At 46.2% G+C, this 19,454-nt stretch overlaps 1 protein-coding gene across 4 annotated transcripts in view; it reads right to left on the bottom strand.

The window, feature by feature from the left end:
- Positions 1-7,334: 7,334 nt before the first annotated feature.
- HIPK2 (homeodomain interacting protein kinase 2) overlaps positions 7,335-19,454 on the bottom strand; it is a 165,842-nt gene continuing 153,722 nt past the window's right edge. For all 4 annotated transcript variants that reach the window (XM_017880367.1, XM_017880366.1, XM_017880365.1 and 1 more), the window contains exon 15: positions 7,335-19,111. In XM_017880367.1, coding sequence (XP_017735856.1) covers positions 18,641-19,111 — 471 coding nt within the window. In that variant the 3' untranslated portion in view covers positions 7,335-18,640. The remainder of the gene's footprint in view (positions 19,112-19,454) is intronic.

Here is a 19,454-nt window from a genome sequence, read left to right as displayed (position 1 = left end):
CTTCAGAGGGTGCAACCCCAAAGCCTTGGCAGCTTCCATGTGGTGTTAGCCTGGGAGTGCACAGAAGTCAAGAATAGGGGTTTGGGAACCTCCTCCTAGATTTTGGAAGATGTATGGAAACGCCTGGATGCCCAGGCAGAAGTTTGCTGCTGTGGGGGAAGGCAGAGCTCATGGAGAACTTCTGCTAGGGCAGTGTGGAAGAGAAATGTGGGTTCAGAACCTCCACACAGAGTCCCTACTGGGGCACCATCTAGTGGAGCTTTGCGAAGAGGGCCACCGTCTTCCAGACCACAGAATGGTAGATCCACCGACAGCTTGCACTGCTTGCCTGGAAAAGCCACAGATAATCAATGCCAGCCTGTGAAAGCAGCCAGGAGGGAGGCCACACCCTGCAAAGCCACAGGGGCAGAGCTGCCCAAGACCATGGGAACCCACCTTTTGCATAAGCATGACCTGGAGTCAAAGGAGATCATTTTGGAGCTTTAAGATTTGCCTTGCTGGATTTTGGACTTGGCTGGGGCCTGTAGCCCCTTTGTTTTGGCCAATTTCTCCCATTTTGAATGGCTGTATTTACTTGATGCCTGTTACCCCATTGTATCTAGGAAGTAACTAGCTTGCTTTTGATTTTACAGGCTCATAGACAGAAGGGATTTGCATTGTCTTGGATGAGACTTTGGAATGTGGACTTTTGAATTAATGCTGAAATGAGTTGAGACTTTGGGAGGACAGTTGGGAAGGCATGATTGGTTTTGAAATGTGAAGATATGAGATTTGGGAGGGGCCAGGAGTGGAATGATATGGTTTGGCTCTGTGTCCCCACCCAAATCTCATCTTTTAGCTCCCATAATTCTCATGTGTTGTGAGAGGGACCTGGTGGGAGATGATTGAATCATGGGGGCATGTCTTTCCCATGCTGTTCTCGTGATAGTAAATGGGTCTCATGATATCTGATGGTTTTAAAAACAGGAGTTTCTCTGCACAAGCTGTCTGTGCCTGCTGCTATCCATGTAAGATGTGACTTGCTCCTCCTTGCCTTCTGCCATGATTGTGAGGCCTCCCCAGCCATGTGGAACTGTGAGTCTCACAAACCTCTTTCTTTTGTAAATTGCCCAGTCTCAGGTATGTGTTTATCAGCAGCATGAAAACAGACTAATAAAGTGTAAAAGAAAAATCTGTTATGAACATTCTTTTAGAAGTGTATTTATGTATGTATGTGTTCATTTCTCTTGAATAAATGCCTAGAAGTAGAATTGCTGGGTCATAGGGTGTTCATAGGAACTTTATAGGAAGTTGTTAGATCAATTTCCGAAGTGGCTGTTCCATTTTACACTCCCATCAGCAAAGAATCAGAGTTTCATTTGCTCCAAATACTGTTGTTGGCTCCACAGGTATGTAGAGATGTCTCGTTATTCTTTTAATTTATTTTTTTCTGATGAATAGCACTGTTGAGTACTTTTCTATTTGCTTATTGGCCATTTGTCTATCTTCCATTGTGAAGGGAAAGTTCAGAAATTTCACTCATTTTAAAATTGGGTTGTTTGTCTTTTATTCTTGATTCATAGGAGCTGTGAACTTATACAATATTCTGGATACATTTATTTCCAAGGTATATGTATGTGAACATTTTCTCCCAATCCACAACTTATCTATTCATTTTTTAAATGATGATGTTTGATGAACAGAAGAGTTTAATTTTGATACACTCAATTTTGTTAGTTTTTTCTTTTGCACATCTTGCTTTTTTATGTCCTAAGAAATCTTTGCCTATCCAAGATTGTGGATACTTTTCTGCTATATATTCTAGAAGCTCAATAGTTTTAAGTTCTGCACTTAGGTTGATGATCTATCTTGAATTGGTCATTGTATATGTTGTGAGGTATAGATCAAAGTTCCTTTTGTCCCCATATAGACAGCCAGTTTTTCCATATAGATAGCCGTTTGTTGAAGAAACTTTCTATTTCCCATTGAAATGCTTTGGTGCGTTAGTTGAAATGAATTGACCCTGTAAGTGTGGATTTATTTTCTTCCTTCCTTCCTTCCTTTCTTTCTTTCTTTCTTTCTTTCTTTCTTTCTTTCTTTCTTTCTTTCTTTCTTTCTTTCTTTCTTTCTTTCTTTCTTTCTTTCTTTTCTTGAGACAGGGTCTGGCTCTTCGCTCACGTTAGAGTGCAGTGGCATGATCTCCACTCACTGCAACTTCCGCCTCCCAGGTTCAAGTGATTCTTGTGCCTCAGCCTCCTGGGTAGCTGGACTTACAGGCATGTGCCGCCATGCCCAGCTAATTTTTTGTGTTTTTGGTAGACGTAGGATCTCACTTTGTTGCCCAGACTTGTCTTGAACTGCTGAGCTCAAGCGATCTGCCTTCCTCAGCCTGGATTCACTTTCATACTCTCTGTTTTGTTTCATTCATTTGTTTATTTATCTTTACAACAATATTATACTTCACTCCTTTTCAAAATTGTTTTGACTCTTCTTTGGGTTCTTTAATTTTTCACATACAGTTTTGTAATCAGTTTGTCAATTCTAAAAACGAAAGTCTGCTAGGATTTTGATTGAGATTGCATTGAATCTATAAATCAGTTTAGAGAGGTAATTTTAACAATGAGTGTTTCAATCAATGAACGAGGTGGCTCTCTGGATTCATTTACAATTTTAAAAATTTTCTCTTAGCAATGTGTTACAAGTTTTAAGGATAAGCTTTTACATATATTTTGTTAAATTTATCCTTAAATATTTTTTATTTTGTTGCTATTACAGATGGTATTGTTTTAAAATTTAATATTCCAATTGTTGGTTGCTAGGATAAAGAAATGCAATTGATTTTTGTACACTGACCTTTTATCCTGTAATTTTGCCAGATTGACTTGCTAGCTCTAGTAGGTTTTTATGTAGATTGGTTAGGATTTTGTATGCAATCATGTTTTCTCTGAATAAAGACAGTTTTACTTCTCCCTTTTCAATATTTTTGTTATATGGTGTTTCATATTATACAATCTTGTGTTTTGTTGTATTTTTTTTTTAACTTCTATAAAAAATGTTGAATAGAAGTAATGAGGTTGGGCGTGGTGGCTCATACCCAGCACTTTGGGAGGCCAAGGCAGGCGGATCACGAGGTCAGGAGATCAAGACCATCCTGGCCAACATGGTGAAACCCTGTCTCCACTAAAAATCCAAAAAATTAACTGAGTGTGGTGGTGCGTGCCTGTAATCCCAGCTACTCAGGAGGCTGAGGCAGGAGAATCATTTGAACCTGGGAGGCAGAGATTGCAGTGAGCCGAGATCACACCACTGTACTCCAGCCTGGTGACAGAGCAAGACTTCATCTCAAAAAACAAACAAACAAAAAAAAAAAACCAAACCAAACGAACAAACAAAAAAGAAATAGAATATACATGAGGACATAAAAGTGGACGTCAAGTGGTCCTTTTCAAGGTTACCTGTAATCTAGCATTGCTTTAGAAGTGGCAGCAAATGAGGAGTGACCCTGTAGAAGAGACCATAGACCTAGAGATCTCTGTACATGGACAACAAGCATTTACAAAATGGAATTGATGGTCTCACAACACTGCATGAAATGTCTAGTTTCTAGCTATCAGTTTCTTCCGTATAGAATGAGGGTTGGGGCTGATGCTGAACAGTGGATGTTTTTCATCTTCAAGTAGTGCAAGACAGTGTATGGGAAGTCATGAAGGAAATAAATTTCCTAAGAGGAAGTTTGTGTGGTCCAAGTTGAATATAAAATGTGTGAGGTGGGTGAAAGAAAGGGTCCCAGATTCCTTTTGCTTTTGAGACAGAGTCTCGCTTTGTTGCCCAAGGCTGGAGTGCAATGGCGTGATCTGGGCTCACTGCAACATCTGTCTCCTGGGTTCAAGTAACTGAGATTACAGGCGTGAGTTACCGCGCGTGGCACAGATTCCTTCTTTAAAGCTGAATGCTGGCAAAAAGGAAGGACTGAAAATGAAAGTTAAGAGACATGAGGATATCCAACCCTAATAGTGTTTCATCTACACTTTGCTCTTAATGTATGCTCTGCTTTTATACTTAATATTTGCTTCAAGTTATCTATTTTAGTAAATGGTTAGAAAACGTTTATAAGCTAGACTGTCATAAAAAACTTTACACTTGTTTGGAACGGGCTAGGGCATAGCTGTTGAAACCCAGCCATGTGCCCTAAAAGCAAGTTTGCAATGCAGGAGCATCCCGTCTAGAGCCAAAGCCGCAGCAGGGACCACCACAACCTGGCTGCCAAATGAGGGCGCCATTTACTTGTTTACTTGGTCTTTCTCTAGGGGCCGCCTTGGCAAGTAAGCAGCTTATCAATTTTATTACCCCAATATTAAATATGCTTCAGGGAAATATTGACAACAGTAAGTTTATCTTTTCATTTTAGACTTTATACAACTTTGTGGTGCACGGATGTGAGCTCCTTGGATACAGCTACACTGCCTTCCCCTTTGACCCACTCGTATCTCTTTTTTGTTTTTGTTTTTTTTTTGAGACGGAGTCTGGCACGATCTTGGCTCACTGCAATATCCACCTCCTGGGTTCAAGCCATTCTCCTGCCTCAGCCTTCCGAGTAGCTGGGATTATAGGAATGCGCCACCACACCTGGCTAATTTTTGTATTTTCAGTACAGACAGGGTTTCACCATGTTGGCCAGGCTGGGCTTGAATTCCTGACCTCAGGTGATCCCCCCAACCCCGCGCCGGCCTGGCCCACTCATACCTCACTGGTGTGCAGAATCTGCTTCCCTTTCCGTTTCCACATGATGTGATTCCTCTCAGTGCATTTGTCGTAAAAATGACAAAATGCATGATGGAAGAATTCTGAAGCTTTGTCCAAATGTGTTGCGTGGATTTTACGTAGTTTACGTTTTAGTTGAGTTGAATTTAATCTGAGTTGAAGTGTGGGCCACATTCAGGGTTTTGTTTGTATTACTGGAGTTCTGGGAGATGCTGAATTTGGAGAGTGGAAAGGTGGGTTGGGGGTTGGATGAAGGTGGGCTGAGGGGTTTGTTCATTCACCTGAAGATGCCTTGACCACACACTCTGTGCCTGGCATTGTAATAGATGCCCCGGAAGCAGATGAAAGACAGATCTTTACCTGAAAGAATGTTAGGGTTTTGTGGGGAAGGAAAATAAGGGAAACAATGTTGACAGTGTGGTCTAACGAGAACAATGTACAAGGCGCTGGGAACCGAGACCGGGGCTGCCTGCCTCAGTCAGGAGCGTTAGGGCAAGCTCCCTAGAGAGGGGACTCAGGCTGCTTCTTGAAGGACATTTGGGAGCACGGCTGAAGGTCTGAAAGAGGGAGGAGACGTTTGAAGGAGAAAGAGTCCTGGGGAGACAGGAAAGGACGGGGGAAGCACAGGGCCTTTCTCCCCTGTGGCTGAAGGGATCCGAGGCAGCAAGGCAGATGCCGCTGGGACTGGAGGAGGGGGATGAGAGCACTCTGTCCAGCAGCCTGAACCTCTTTGGGTTGCCTGGGGCGTAGAGGTCTCATGAGAGTGGGGCTCAGGGCCTGGAGAGATTGGTGTTTCCCATTAGCCACAGAATTTGCTGCTGGAACAGAAGGCCTAGCGAGGCTGGAGGTCATTCGTTTTCAGGGCTTGGTGGTCCTCCCCAGTAGCCCTCGGAGCAGAGGTGGAGGGCAGAATCACTGAGCCATTGTGAGGGGGTGTGGCAGAGGCAAAAGGCAGTGAGTTGAGGGTGTAGGGGAGAAGGTGGGTGGAACGAAGGGCTGTGGAGTTTAGCCTGGTCAACCTAGAGGCACAGAAGACTGAGGGCTTGGAACCCAGAGCTCCCCAGACTTGAAAATCCTGGAAATGGAAGCCAGGATGAGTGCTGGGTAGAGAAACAGGGCCCCTTGTGCATTGCTGGTGGGAATGTGAAATGGTACAGCTGCTATGGGGAACAGAATGATGGGACCTCAAAGAGTTAATCTTAAAATTGCTGTACGATCCAGCAATTCCCTTGTGGGTACACTCCCAGAAGAACAGAAAGCAGGGATTTGAACAGATCTTTTGCACACCAATGTTCACAGCAGCATTTGCACAACAGCCAAAAGGTGGAAGCAACTCAAATGTCCATCAACAGATAAATGGATCAGCCAAATGTGATCTCTCCATACAATGGAATATTATTCGGCCATGAAAAAGAATGGAATTCTGATGTATGCCATAACATGAATGAACCTTAAAAACATTATGCTAAGTGAGATAAGCCAGACACAAAAGGACAAATATATGATTCTACTTACATGAAATATCTAGAATAGGCAAACTCATGGAGACAGAGTAGAAGGATGGTTGCTAGGGGCTGGGTGGAGGGAGAAATGGGGAGTTGCTAATGGGACCAGAACTTGTGTTTGGGATGATGAAAAAATTCTGGAAATAGTGATGACGGCTATACAATAATGTGAATGTATTTAAGGTTGCTAGCAGTCCACTTAAAAATGTTAAAATGGTAATTTTATATTATGTATATTTTACCATAATTTAAGACAACAAGAGTGTCAGAAGCCTGGGAAACCCTAGTCCCAGCAGGATGTGGAGTTTCTTAGGCTTGCTGAGGTGGAGCTGCTGCAGGCACAGGGCTGGACGGGGCTGTGGAGCACAGGTGCAGAGTGACAAGAGCCCTGGTGATGGATTCGCAAGCCACGAGGCTGTGGGTGCTGATGGTGTCTGGTGAGACGGCAGGGCCTGGGTGCGGAGGATCCAGGAAGCATGTTGGAAAGCTTCCAGGACAGCAGGTGACAGCCACACCTTAGGTGTCAGGGACAGAGATTGGAGGCAGATGGGGCTGAAATGGCTTGGAAGAGGCAGTAGGAAGCTGGGAGACTCTTAGCCCCACTCAGCTGCATGGGAATTGGGACTAACGTGATCTCAAGGCCCTCCCTCTCTCTGCAAATTTTCAATGCAGTGGTGGCTTCTACACATTTCCAGAGCCATTAAATAATCTCGGCTGGGCGCAGTGGCTCACGCCTGTAATCCCAGCACTTTGGGAGGCCGAGGCAGGTGGATCACCTGAGGTCGGGAGTTTGAGACCAGCTTGACCAAAAAATGGAGAAACCCCGTATTTACTAAAAATACAAAATTAGTTGGGCGTGGTGACGCATGCCTGTAATTCCAGCTACTTGGGAGGCTGAGGCAAGAGAATCGCTTGAACCAAGGTTGCAGTGAGCCGGGATCGTGCCATTGCACTCCAGCCTGGGCAACAAGTGCAAAATTCTGTCTCAATAAACAAACAAACAAAGCCAAAATACATTACTTGTAACAATAAACTCTTCGCTCTTATGACAGGTCTGGTTCCAGGATAAATAAGCATGCCAGGCAGGTGTACAGTGATTTCAAACAGTTTAATGTAATTCCAAGACAAAGTGTGATTACATTTCTACACATATACAATATGCATATGTGAGTTTACAAATTTTAATTAATAAGTCGTTTCACCTCGGAGACCGAAAAAATGATCAAAAAGAAACTGTGAGTAACAAGCTATAACATAGTTCACCACAATGGGACCCCCCTTTTTCTCACCCTACAGTTAGTAATATTACAATTAAAATAACTATATTCTTCTATATTTTTTTCTGTTAAAATCATCTCATAAATTTACAATGCTATTATTAGTTTCCAAGACTAATATAAATTCACTCCATTTTTCTACAACGAAAATGATTAATTTAGAAGCACACGACGTCATGATGAAAAACACAAGCATTTTAGTAGCAAGGACTTGATCAGTTAAGAATTAGTTTTCTTGTAAAACATTCTAAAGCCAAGTAAAATATTCATTCTTATAACATACCTATAATATGAGACTAAGGAATAGGTTACATATAGGCCTACAACACATTGGTTTGTCTTTAAAAAAACAAAAGTAGACATTTATAAATAAAAAAGAGGGACAATTCACATAGGAAAAAGAGGTACACGAGAAAATACTGTTGCACGCAATAATTTTCACACAGATTAACGTGGATTAACACTTTTTATTACAGAAACCGTACGGTGAAGGGACACAACAGACCAGGGCTTTCACAGGGTTATTGAGATTGAGCTGAGATGACCTGGGAGAGAAAGATCTAGGTGAGATGACCCTGGGGAGGGAGCCACGTTCCTGGGACCTGGCGACTTGGTGTCACCAGGTCTCCTCTTCCCTGTTCTCATTTTGGGGAGTGAGTCTTTCTATCCAGTGTCCTGAATTCATGGGCAGTTGAAAGGTAAACATTTCTACAGATCCGTTCTCTTTCTATCTTAATGGATACCATTTTTGGAAATGTGATAGAATTATCAGAGGCTGCAGCTCAATACATGTGGTCAAAGCAAAACGGGATGGAAAATTCCAGTCACTCTGATTTGTTGCCCCTTCAAGCGCTCTCACCGATGCGCTTGAAGCTGGGACCCGGTGAGAGCAGGGGCACCCTACAGGGCCCGCTGGCTCTGCCACGGTGAGGTGGATGACAAGGGCCTGGCGCCACGCCTCAGCCCCATGTGTGCGGAGTGGCCTGGGACAAGGCCCATGCACGTCCAAGACACCAGTGCTAACTCCGACCTCTAAAGAGCTCTTCCTCCTCCTCATCCGTAAAGCTATACTTCTCCTATCAAATTTGGTTTGATATATATACACAAACATATATATCAATATCTATCTCTATACAGTGATTCTACTAAACTAGAAATTCTGCTGCCACAAAGTATGACTTTCTTGTCTATTTCATTTGGTTAAAAAAAAATGCACACAAAGAGGATGAAGAGATGATTTGGGGGCCAGAGATGATTGTGCCCTGGAAAGTCCATGGAAGAAGCTTGAAGTGAGCAGGAACACAAAAGGGAGGAGAGCCGAAACGGGACTGACTGACTCACGGCAGCGCAGACGGGAACATCTGCTTGGGGACCGGGTGGGGCAGGACGGGGCGGGGTGGGGGTGCGCTCTCTGTTCATTAGTTACAGGAAGCTACCAGGGATGTGCATGGTCAAGTCACTTTCTACTTCCCAAGTTCCTCCTTATAACCTGAGCCAAACAATTTCAACAATGACAATCCGTTGCCCCTTCAGCCCAGCAGGCGACTCTTGACAGTTGTGACCACCAGTCTCAAGGCTGACTGGGGCCTTCTTGCCGGCTCTCGCGCTTTCTGGGAGTCCTGGGTGCCTTGGCCCAGGGCAGTGGTGACAGCAGGGTAGAGGCAGAGGTGGCTCTGGGGACAGTGACCCTATATAAGGAAGGGGGCAGGGCCAGGAGAGATTCATTTGGAGATTGGTTACAAGGAAGCCAGGGAGAGCAGAGGCAGAGCCCTTTTTCAGATACAACATACTTACTTTTCAAATGAACAAAAAGGCAATTTCTATGTTTTAAAATATAAGCCCCAAAACAATGACACAAAATTCATTTGGTTAATTCATGTAAAGGAAAAAACACCACCATCACCACACAAACAGGAAAGTGGGAGCATGATTAGGAGGGGTGAGATGAAAACTATTTTACGGTAACATTTCTACCAAAAGACTGTCGTAAGAACACACTGTCAATGCAGTTCACAGGGAAAAAGCAAAAGTGGTATATTTTTTGTATTTTTTAAAAGCTCCCTGGTCCCAGGTGTTTTGCAGTTTTCAAGGTCTTATCTGCTAAAGGAATGCCCCTTAGGTCACAGCAGGTCCTCTGCAGTTTGGTGGTGGCACAAGAGAAAGCAAAAGAAACCAAGACTCAGGGAAACTGCCATCCCCCCAGTCTGTTTCTGCGTGACAGTGGGGCCCATCCCCAACTCAAAGCATCTCTCTTGTTCCAAACATGATGTCTGTTTAGAGTAGGTCTCAATGGACCAGGCTGAGCTGCCCCTGTTTCCGCCTTCTTCTCCTGCTCAGCCCTGACCATCTCTGAGAGGATGCTAAGGCCCCCCTCCCACCAAACTAGGCTTTGAGTCTAAGCTGGACAATGAGTAAAACGTAAACATAGCCTTTTACACTGATTTTGCTTTCAAGGGGAAAACGAATAAATGACAGCAGATACATGGAAAACCCAGCCAGCGACCATGGGAATAGGGTATATGGTCCTCCCCTACAAAACACTGATCAAAATATCACCCCAGGCCCAGAAGTAGCAGCTGCGCCTTTATGGTCACCTGAATCCCAGTCTCTTCTACTGCCTGGTGCCTGGAAATCAGTGGATCTATTAATAAGTTAAATATTCAAATCAAGACAAAAACCAATGAACCAGGTTAACTGTTCTCAATGACTTTTCCAAGATGTCAGAGAGAAGGTCTTGAATTCAAGTGTTTAGATGACATGCATGAGACCTTCGCATCTGGCCCGGGCTGCGGACTCACACCTTCTCCCTCCATCTGGATTGCTTTTCACGTTCTCTCGAGCTCACATGGAAACTAAGAATCCAGAGGGCAGTGCACATGCTGGACTACAGAAGAGTCTGGGACAACACACCTGCCTTGGGGGAGACGCAGCCTGCAACTAAGAGGCATTCGCTGGGGTTTGCAGATGTCAGTTATAAACAGAACTTTTCTTTAAAAAGTACCAGTCTAAATGTAAACTATAAAACACTTTAACTATAAAACGTAGCCAGAAATATGCTTAAGTATCCACAGTCAATAGTTTAGTTTACTCATTTAAAATGTGACTCTCTTGATAGCTTAGAAGGCTAACAGCATTTTACAGTAGCTGAAAACATATATACTTAACATGTGCATTTGAACATCACATTTGAGTACAACACACAAAGAATAATCTCTTCCTTGGTTTCATTTTTGTTGTAAAGATGAGCTATTTTCAGAATTCACTTAAGCAACGATGACCGGGGTATGAAGTAATCATTATTTTCACCCACAGAGAATTCATAGTCTTTAAATTCCAAGATCAAGCTGGCTACATGATTTCAAAAAAGGCTAAAACCAGGATGAATGCCCACATTTGAGGTAATTATTGCCATTAGGTCACAGTTTGTGTAAGATAATGTATCTAAAACCTTCTAAAAAAAAATCTTTAGGTGTTCTGCCAGAATTCCAGAATACCTATTGAAACCAACCAGGATTTCAAACTCCGATTAGTTGGGTTTGCTTCCAATGGAGTTAAAGTTCTAAAAGATTCTAGAACTTGTGTAAACTACCTAAGAATTTAGGCAAACAAGCCTGGAGCCAGTCAACAAAGAAGGTTTTAAACGAAAAAAGGAACAAGAAACCCACTGAAAACAACTGAACAAATATTTCATAATAAATGAGAATCGTTCTTTTAAAAAATTAAAAATCTAGTCCTAAGCATTTCTAAATTCTCACCATCTTTCAACCAAAACAAAAATGCATCTGTATTTCTGTTAATCTCATACCAGGGCAAGAGACACTCCTTCCTTTTATCATGAAAGCTGGCTGGTTTTCCTGTTTGTACAACTGTTGCTATTTCTTTGAGAAGAGTATCTATCTCAAAAGAAAACATTCTTTTGTTCCTCTAAGTCTCGTCTTTCTTCCACCTCTACTTCTTTTTTTTTTCTTTTTCTTTTTTTTCTTTTTTAACAGAAAGAAAAAAGTTCCTGGACACCAGACCCACATATGGTATTTACAAATTTGGTGTGAACCCTGCCTCTGGTTCTGCCCAGAGCTGAAGAGTGAATCTATCACAGAGATCAGAGCTGTCAGGATAATTATCAAGTGCAGTAAAAAATAGCATTTTGAAAAAAATATATACCTTTAGTATTGCCTTTCTAGAATTAACTATAAGCAAGAAAAAATTATTTTTTAAAGAAGAAAAGCATACTTCTTTTTCACTCTTACTTATAAGAGCTGGTTGTAGCAGCACTACTAAAGCTAGTTGGTATGCTGGAAAGAAATCTAAAAGGAATTCTACTATGAATCAAAAGAAACTCTCCAGAGATTTTCTCTAAAAATCAAACTAATTCTGCCCCTTTTGCCTAAATCCAACTCAGGAGCCCCCTCTTTGCACAGTCTTCAGCTGAGTCCCACAGTGCGCGGGATGGCACAGGGTGATGCTGTGTAAAGGCCTTTCTTTGCTCAGACACGCAGGAGACAGCTGCAGCCAATGGCTGCAAGCTCAGTTCTGGAGCTGGGCAGACTCAGGTTCAAGCCCTCCTTGCCCCTCATGAGCTGTGTAGCCCTGGGCAGTTTCCTCGGCTGTAGGGGGACTAATATTGCCGATCTCACAGGGCTGCTGAAAAGATGAAACAGGACGACCCATGAGCAATTCCCAGCACAGTGTGTGGCACGCAGGAAGCGGGAGTATCACTAAATGGTTCATAGAAATATGAGGCCACGCATTGCTATTAATTTAAAAAGTTAAAAGATTAAAAATCACATCTCAGGAAGGGCCTCATTAACAAAAAACGGCACCTTGGGAATTCTGGCCCATCACTGCTTTATCCTTCCTTCAACACCTGCCACTTCTAGGAGCATCTGGTCAGCTCCCTTATCTATAAATGGGGGCTGTTATCCGCCTCCCTGTGGGGTGGAAGTGGGGGCCCCTTGAGACAACGCTCATAAAGGCCTTGGCCCGGGAGTCGTGAAAGTATTCAACAAATGTTGGCTATTATTTACTTGAGAGATATTGCAAATTTTAACAAATAAGGGACAGTCGGTGCCATGTTCAGCACAGGGATCTGAGATGAGGGGCTCCCATAGGCTTGGGCAAGTCCAGCAGGGGGCATCAGGAAGACCCCCTCTGGTGCTGGTGTTCTGGGACAGGAGACCTGCAGGGGGCACTTCTCCACAAACTCTCACTGGGTCTGAGCAAAGAACGGCCTGGAGTTCTTTTTTGAACTTTTCGGAAGCTGCAACAAAGACACGAGAAACCTCTACTGTGCTGGGTCCCTCTAGTGAGCCACGGTGCCAAAAGCCTCCAATAGGTTTCTTTTGCATTTAAATCCTGTTTCACCGCCTTCCATTCTCTAGTGGCCTGAGATTTTACTGAGTCTGGTCTGTGGAGATGAAAAGTGAGAGTTCTAAGGCATCAAAGTGGAAAAGCACTGCTATTCCGAGCCCAGCCCCCACGCGCTCTACGTCCCTGATGCAGCTGAACTCCTGGCAGCTCTGCTTTGCTCGCTCCCATGGTGGCCCGGGATTAGTCAAGCCCACCTATTGGTACGGCTCCTTGTCTCCCAGTAGCAGCAGCATCCAAGGGGTCTGCTCCACTCCTCTTAAAAGAATAGCACAGTTTTGAAACAAATACAATTTTTTTTTTTTTTTAAAAAAAAAGGACAGAGAGGAAAGAGAAAGACAAACAGAGTTGCATCACTAATGATGTCATTATTGCCTGGAAAGGAAGGAGGGGAAGGCCATTTTGTCCATCTCTGGAGGCATCTTTGAGAAGGGTTCTTTGGCTAAAGAAAGGAACAGCTTCACCTTCCTTTCCAATTTGGTAAGGACATCTCTGGCCTGCTCAAGTTTGAAGCTTCCCCGTCAGAAATCTGTAACACACACCAGAAGGAAAAGACAGACAGGGAATGAAGCCTGCAAAGTCCCTTGGGCTAGAATGTCTCGTGGCAAAGTCACTCCTGCTGGCACTGTGGAGTCCCAGGCTGGCCTGCGGAAGGAACCCTCGCCTCTCTCGAATTCTCTCTGCTAGTTGACAGCACTGAGTCATTTCCTTCTCTCCATTTTCTGTCCTAGTGGCTACCTGACAGGCCAGCAAGAGTGGTGGTCCCACACCCCACCCTGCCCTCAGCATCAGACAAAGAGAACCTGGGACGAAAGCTGGGGCGAGCAGGGGCCCCATGTCGCTCTCTCAACCATAAGCCCTCAGTAATACTTCCCGAAGCCTCCTCATCTCCTCCCTCCAGTTTCCAAGAAAGTTTGTTCCACTCACTCACACACGCTCACACGGCCTAAATCTTCCACCCCAAGCTTGTTCCAATATAAGTGTTTGCCATTCCCAAGGTCCAACCAAGGGAAATCGTTCTGTCGGCAGTTGGGCTAATCTCCCCTTCCCTTCCTGACGTCCATTCGTCTCACACGTTGGTGTCTGGGCAGGCTGTCTTCTAGGTTGAAGAGGACAAAGGTCAGCTGGCTTCCCCAGCCTGCGAACACGTCAGCCACCAGGAAGACTAGAGAGGCTAACAGTCCGGGAGATGAATGCCGCTTTGCTCCAACCCTTCTTTTTCCTCTGAATTCCACTGACCGCACGCTCCACTTCACAGTATTAATTGGCATCAAGCCTCGACTCTCCCACCCCCTTGATCTGCTCACCCACTTCCCTTGGAAACATCCAGAACATCATGAAGAGGCCCTAAGCACAGAGACATGGGGGCCCACGTCCAGACGGGCCAGTCAGAACCCAGTGAGCAGCGGTTCACCAGGCTCCAATTAAACATTCCTCCATGACCTGACATTTCAAATCTTCCCCTCTTCCTCTGAACAATGTTTCTTCAAAAGGGAAGGAGGGAGCCCACGAAAGACTAGAGGATGCTCTAGATGATTTGTGGGCTAAGAAAGGACTAGGTTGGCATCCCTCTGCTTGAGAGCTTGGTCCTAGTGACAGCAGCCTATTTGCCAAGGTGACCACATGGCAGATTCGGCCAGGTATGCAAATGGGCTTTCAGGGAGCTGGCCTCTCCTGCAGGGAGCTTCTCCTGGGGCTTCTGATGTGGCAGCTCCATGCATGGGGTAGAGGAGGCCATCGGGTGAGGACTAGGAGGATGTGCACTAATGTCTGCTGAGCATCTGTGGGGCTGGCATCGCCCAATACTTCCCTTCCCTTCCCTTTGGTGAAGCTGGCTATTTCACCCCTTTCTTCATCTGGGGGCCTAGCACTTTGTGGGTCTGGGGACAGCGTGTGAGCACCCAGCACACACAGCACAGTGCACTGAGGATGTGGCCGGAGCCCACTTTCAGAGGGGGCACAACCTGTGATGCCTGAGCAGCCACCCAGCTTTGTTCAGGGTTTCTCTGGCCTCTTGCCATCCCTCCACCCACTTCCAGCTGGCTAGAATTGGGTGCTGGGAGCATGCATCACAGGGGGAGGGGGCAGGCTGAGGAACTGGGTGGTGTGGTGAAATTTCCTGGGGGAGGTACCACCTGCCAGTCACTCTTACGCCACCTCACTGTGCCCAGCAGCTTCTGGGAGAGGGCAAATGTTTCTGCAGTGAAGAATCTAACCAGGCCCCAGGTGCGCAGATGGGAAAAGGGTGGATGTGTGGGGAAGCGGCTGGGCTCACCTCTGGGAGGGAATTTTCTTGCTTCAATATCAGAGGCAAGCCAAAGACTTAATTAACAGATTTCAGAAGCACAGGAGAACTCTGAGGATGTGGGAGAGAAGCCAGCTAAGGGCTGGATAGTCAGTGACTCAGCATTCCCCGAGCCCACGAGATGCCACCTGACGTCGCATCCCAGCTCGCTGGGATCTAGAAAATGACAACCTTGATGGTGACCATGTTGTCAGAAGCCCAATCAAGGCTTTGATTCTTCTTTAAACTTTTGTTCTGTGGTGGATCTTTCTTGACGGCTCTTGGTGGGATAGAGATGACAGAAACAATTTTCCTACTTCTTAAGTCTTTCCTTTTTTTTTTTGCCTGACAAAACTGGACATCTGGATGTCCCTCCAGTCTACTCATATACTCACAGAGAGAATAAGTTTAAATATTAAAAGAGAAAACACAAAGATACTTGGAATAAACGTGCATTTAAAACCCTGACTAAAATATCAACATAATGATCATAATTACAATGGTAATAAAAATAATTAGTACAATATTATCTTTATGAGCAGCATGGAAATTTCATTCCTGATCTGGAAGAATAAAAGGAAAGAAAATATCAGGTGAAAGTAGCCTCCAACTTAAGCAGACAGAAGAATTTTCTTTAAAACAAAAGAACATTTTAAGCTGTCTTTCCCCTAAAAGATCAGATCTAGAAAGGGCTGGAACTGAACTGTGCCCCGGAGTCTGGGGGTGCTCTCCAATAAGGCGAACTGAGGCTCATTTGCAGCCAAGACTTGGAACTCGGGATGAGACCTAATGGGCTACTGCTGCCATCTGGCTGCCAAAAAGTCCCTAACAGACGGATTTTCCAGGCTGACCCAGCTGTGGAGCAGGGGGTCCTCTGGCTTGTGTCCTCTGAAACCTTTGCTGCCCTCACTCTCTCTGAACTGACCATTGTCCTGCTGTCTCAGAGGGCTGCACTTCCCCACCTCCAGATAAAGATGGTATTGACAATGGCCCGAGGGGAGGGCATCTCCTTGCTGTAGGCCTCTTGCCTGTTCAGCCTCCAGTGGGCACTTGGCAAGACTGCCCAGCTGTGTCCAGCATCGAGCAGTCATGGTGTCCTTCCTTCTCGCTGGACTAAGCTGTTTCCAGTTTGGGGACCTATTTCTTTGTAAGTGAGAATTTATGGTTGGGGTGGGGAAGTTTCCAGAGTTATTTCACAGCTAAGAGCTAAGTAACAGCTTTGTTACTGAGTTAGTTGGATATCACTACAAACACACCTTTCACAGTAGATCCTTGAAGGAGACTGCAGAGTGAGGAAGTAAAGGGCGGGAGGATAAGGATGGGGCCGCTGACTCGGGAAAGATCTTTTTGCACCTTGGAAACCTGCCTGTGGCGTCAGCTAAGGACTCAACATCAGAAGCAAACAATTAGAACCACCCTTTTCGGCCCCATCCTTGGCCAGATTCTCCTGCCAATCACATTCACATATTTCAGAGTTATTTACTATGAAGACAGAGAACTCCCCACCTCTCCACACCTCCATCCCCAGCAGTGTCCAAAGCCTGAGAAAACTTCCAGAATGTGTCAAAGGTGCAAAGAGGGCAAAGGGCAGATTTCTTTGGAAATTTAACTGTCTGTGGGAATTTTTCCAAAGTGCAGCGTCAGATCCCCGGTCACCCTCGTAAGTGTCCCTCCAACCTTCTGCCCACCAGAACCCTCGGAAACCAAAACCAAAATCATGTCTTGAGCAGACCTGGGTAATATGAGGAGAGAATTCAACAGCAAACAGAGGTTGGTGGTTGTCTACAGAGGGAGGGATCTGGCAAGATGGTTAGAGCAAAATAGCCCAGGGAGTCGGAGGAGAGAGTGGAGTCCCGGGCGAGGCTGAGAGCTCCAGGCTCTCATGGTGGGAGGGACTAGGGGGTGCTGCCTAGGGCGGGAGGCAGCTGCCTGGTAAGGCCAACAGTCCCGAAACCTCTGGCCTCACAAATGGCAGAGCTGGGGACAGAGTGGGGCAGGGGTGAAGGGTGGGGAGTCTCTCTGGGCCTCCGCCCACAAAGTACAACTCAACTACTGCCACAACTCAACTCCCGCTGTCCCCATCTCCAGACGCACCTGCCAGGCATCTGTCTCCCATATTTCTTTCAAGATCCACGGACTCTCTCCTAGCTCCTGCCGGCTTCCCTGGCATCCTTCCGCTAGCAAACAGCCCAGGAAAGACAATGGGCATTAACATTTTAAAAAGAAAAAAAAAAAAAAAAAAAAGGCCAGAGTAAACTGTTACAACAGCACAACAGAAGAGCTGAGATTGTGTCTGACTAGCCTCAGTTTCTTGGAGTACCAGTGGAAGTAAACCCTCACGCCGCGTCGCTCGGTAAGGCACTAGGAGGGAAGGATGCAGTGTCAAGACTGCGCCAGCTAGGGTGGCGGCGCCGAGGGCCACGCGGGGAGGGCGGCGCGTGCACACCCACACGCGCTCGCTCACCCGCACACCTGCACCGCCACATTGGTTACATGCCTATGTTATATCGCTTTTTTTTTTTTTGTGCAATTACATTGAGGAATATTCTATTGGTATCATTGGAGTTGAACACAAGGTAGGAGACAAGGGTGCTGAGTGCTACATTCTACTAGGGTGTCCGTGACGACCGCTAGCCCTACGCTATGCGACTAGGGGGTGGATTCAAAGAGAAAATACATTTTCAGAAAAGAAAAAAACCCTAAAGTTTGCAACACACATTATTAATGACATTTGAGGAACAACATTGCTTAGGGATTTATCCAGAGTGCTCAGAAAAAGAAAACCCGCCCCGCGCCCCCGAGGGCCTTCCACCAGCCTGGCCGTCCCCCGTCTTTCCTGACTAGGGAGCCTGGACTCGGCTTCGGCAGCCCCACACCAGCTCCAAACATCAGCCTCCTCAGGCTGCAGCCTGACGTTCTGGAGAGCTGTTGACCCTTTCGAGTTCTGGGAAAATCCCTAAATCTTATGTTCAATTAATTAAAAATCTATTTGATTTCCATATCAGGTGTCCCTGACAGCAAAGTCTTCCGTATCACTTGCTGCCATATGAAAATAATCTTTGAAAAGTTCATAAAGTTCTTCAAAAACTGGGGCCCCCCGCTTCTGGAATCTTCCTGTTGCTCTCTTCTCCTTTCCAGTTTGGCGTAGAATGGGTTCTTGAGCTGTTTTTTGTTATTGACTTTTTTTTTCCTTTTCTTTTAAAATAAAAACCATAGATTTCCCACCCTCTATAATCCCTTCCTCTTAAAAATGTTCTCTTCTCTGCTCTACGTCCTCCCACTTCCCGGTTCAAGTTTCACTGGTGTCCCGTCCCGTTCCCCTGCCCCCCGCCCCTGCCCCTTTTGCATTGTTTGTGTGCGGCATCTTCAGTATAAAAGGCCAGCGCCCACGGTCCCAGGAGCGCCTCCCTCCTTCTCTCCCTCCTCCCTCGGGCCATTCTCTCCCTCCCTCCCTCCCTCCCCTCCAGTGTTTATATGTAAGGGTACTGGTTGACCTTGGCGGGGCTCAGTGGGTATCCAGTGTAAACGGTGGAGGCTGGCGAGGCGCTGATGTAGGTCTGGTGGGCAAACTGGGCTGGATACTGACTCGGGTGGATGGTGGGTGAGGGTAGGACCCGGGGGCCCATGCTCACGGGGACCTGGTGGACGATGCTGGCTGGGTAGGCAGTGTGCTGCACGGTGTGGCGCGCCGAGCCTTGCGAGGCCACCAGGTGGGCCACGGTGCCGGTGGAGCCCAGGGCCGCAGGCGCGGTGTAGGTGTAGAGGTGAGGCTGGGTGGGGAGGTGGGCGGCGGCGGCGGCTGCAGCCAGGTGGGGGTGGACAGTGCCGTGGCTGGGGCTGTTGTGCGGGAAGGAGTAGGGAGCCTGGGCCATGGTGGGAGTGATATAGGCCTGCTGCCGTCGGTGGCTCCCGGTGCGGTCCGTGGTGATGTGCTGCTGAGCCTGGGGAGGAGAGGCACCAAGAGAGACGTCAGGGGCTGACACATGGGGAGGAAGGAATGGGAGGAGGGGCAGGAAGGAGGAAGAGAAGGGAAAGACGCCAGAAGTGACAGAAAGGGCTTCCCTCTGTGTGTTGAGAAAGTAAAAATTGACTTGGGACCTGGCGTGGTGGCTCATGCCTGTAATCCCAGCACTTTGGGATGCAGAGGTGGGCGGATCACCTGAGGTCAGGAGTTCGAGACCAGCCTGGCCAATATGGCGAAACCCCGTCTCTATTAAAATACAAAAAAATTAGCCGGGCATGGTGGCATGTGCCTTGCCTGTAGTCCCAGCTACTCGGTGGGCT

This window comes from Rhinopithecus bieti, unplaced genomic scaffold (genome assembly GCF_001698545.2).
Source record: "Rhinopithecus bieti isolate Rb0 unplaced genomic scaffold, ASM169854v2 scaffold_11401, whole genome shotgun sequence".
Taxonomy (NCBI): Eukaryota; Metazoa; Chordata; class Mammalia; order Primates; family Cercopithecidae; genus Rhinopithecus; species Rhinopithecus bieti.
Note: the sequence above shows the minus strand (reverse complement) of the source record. Positions and strands in the feature narration are given on the sequence as shown.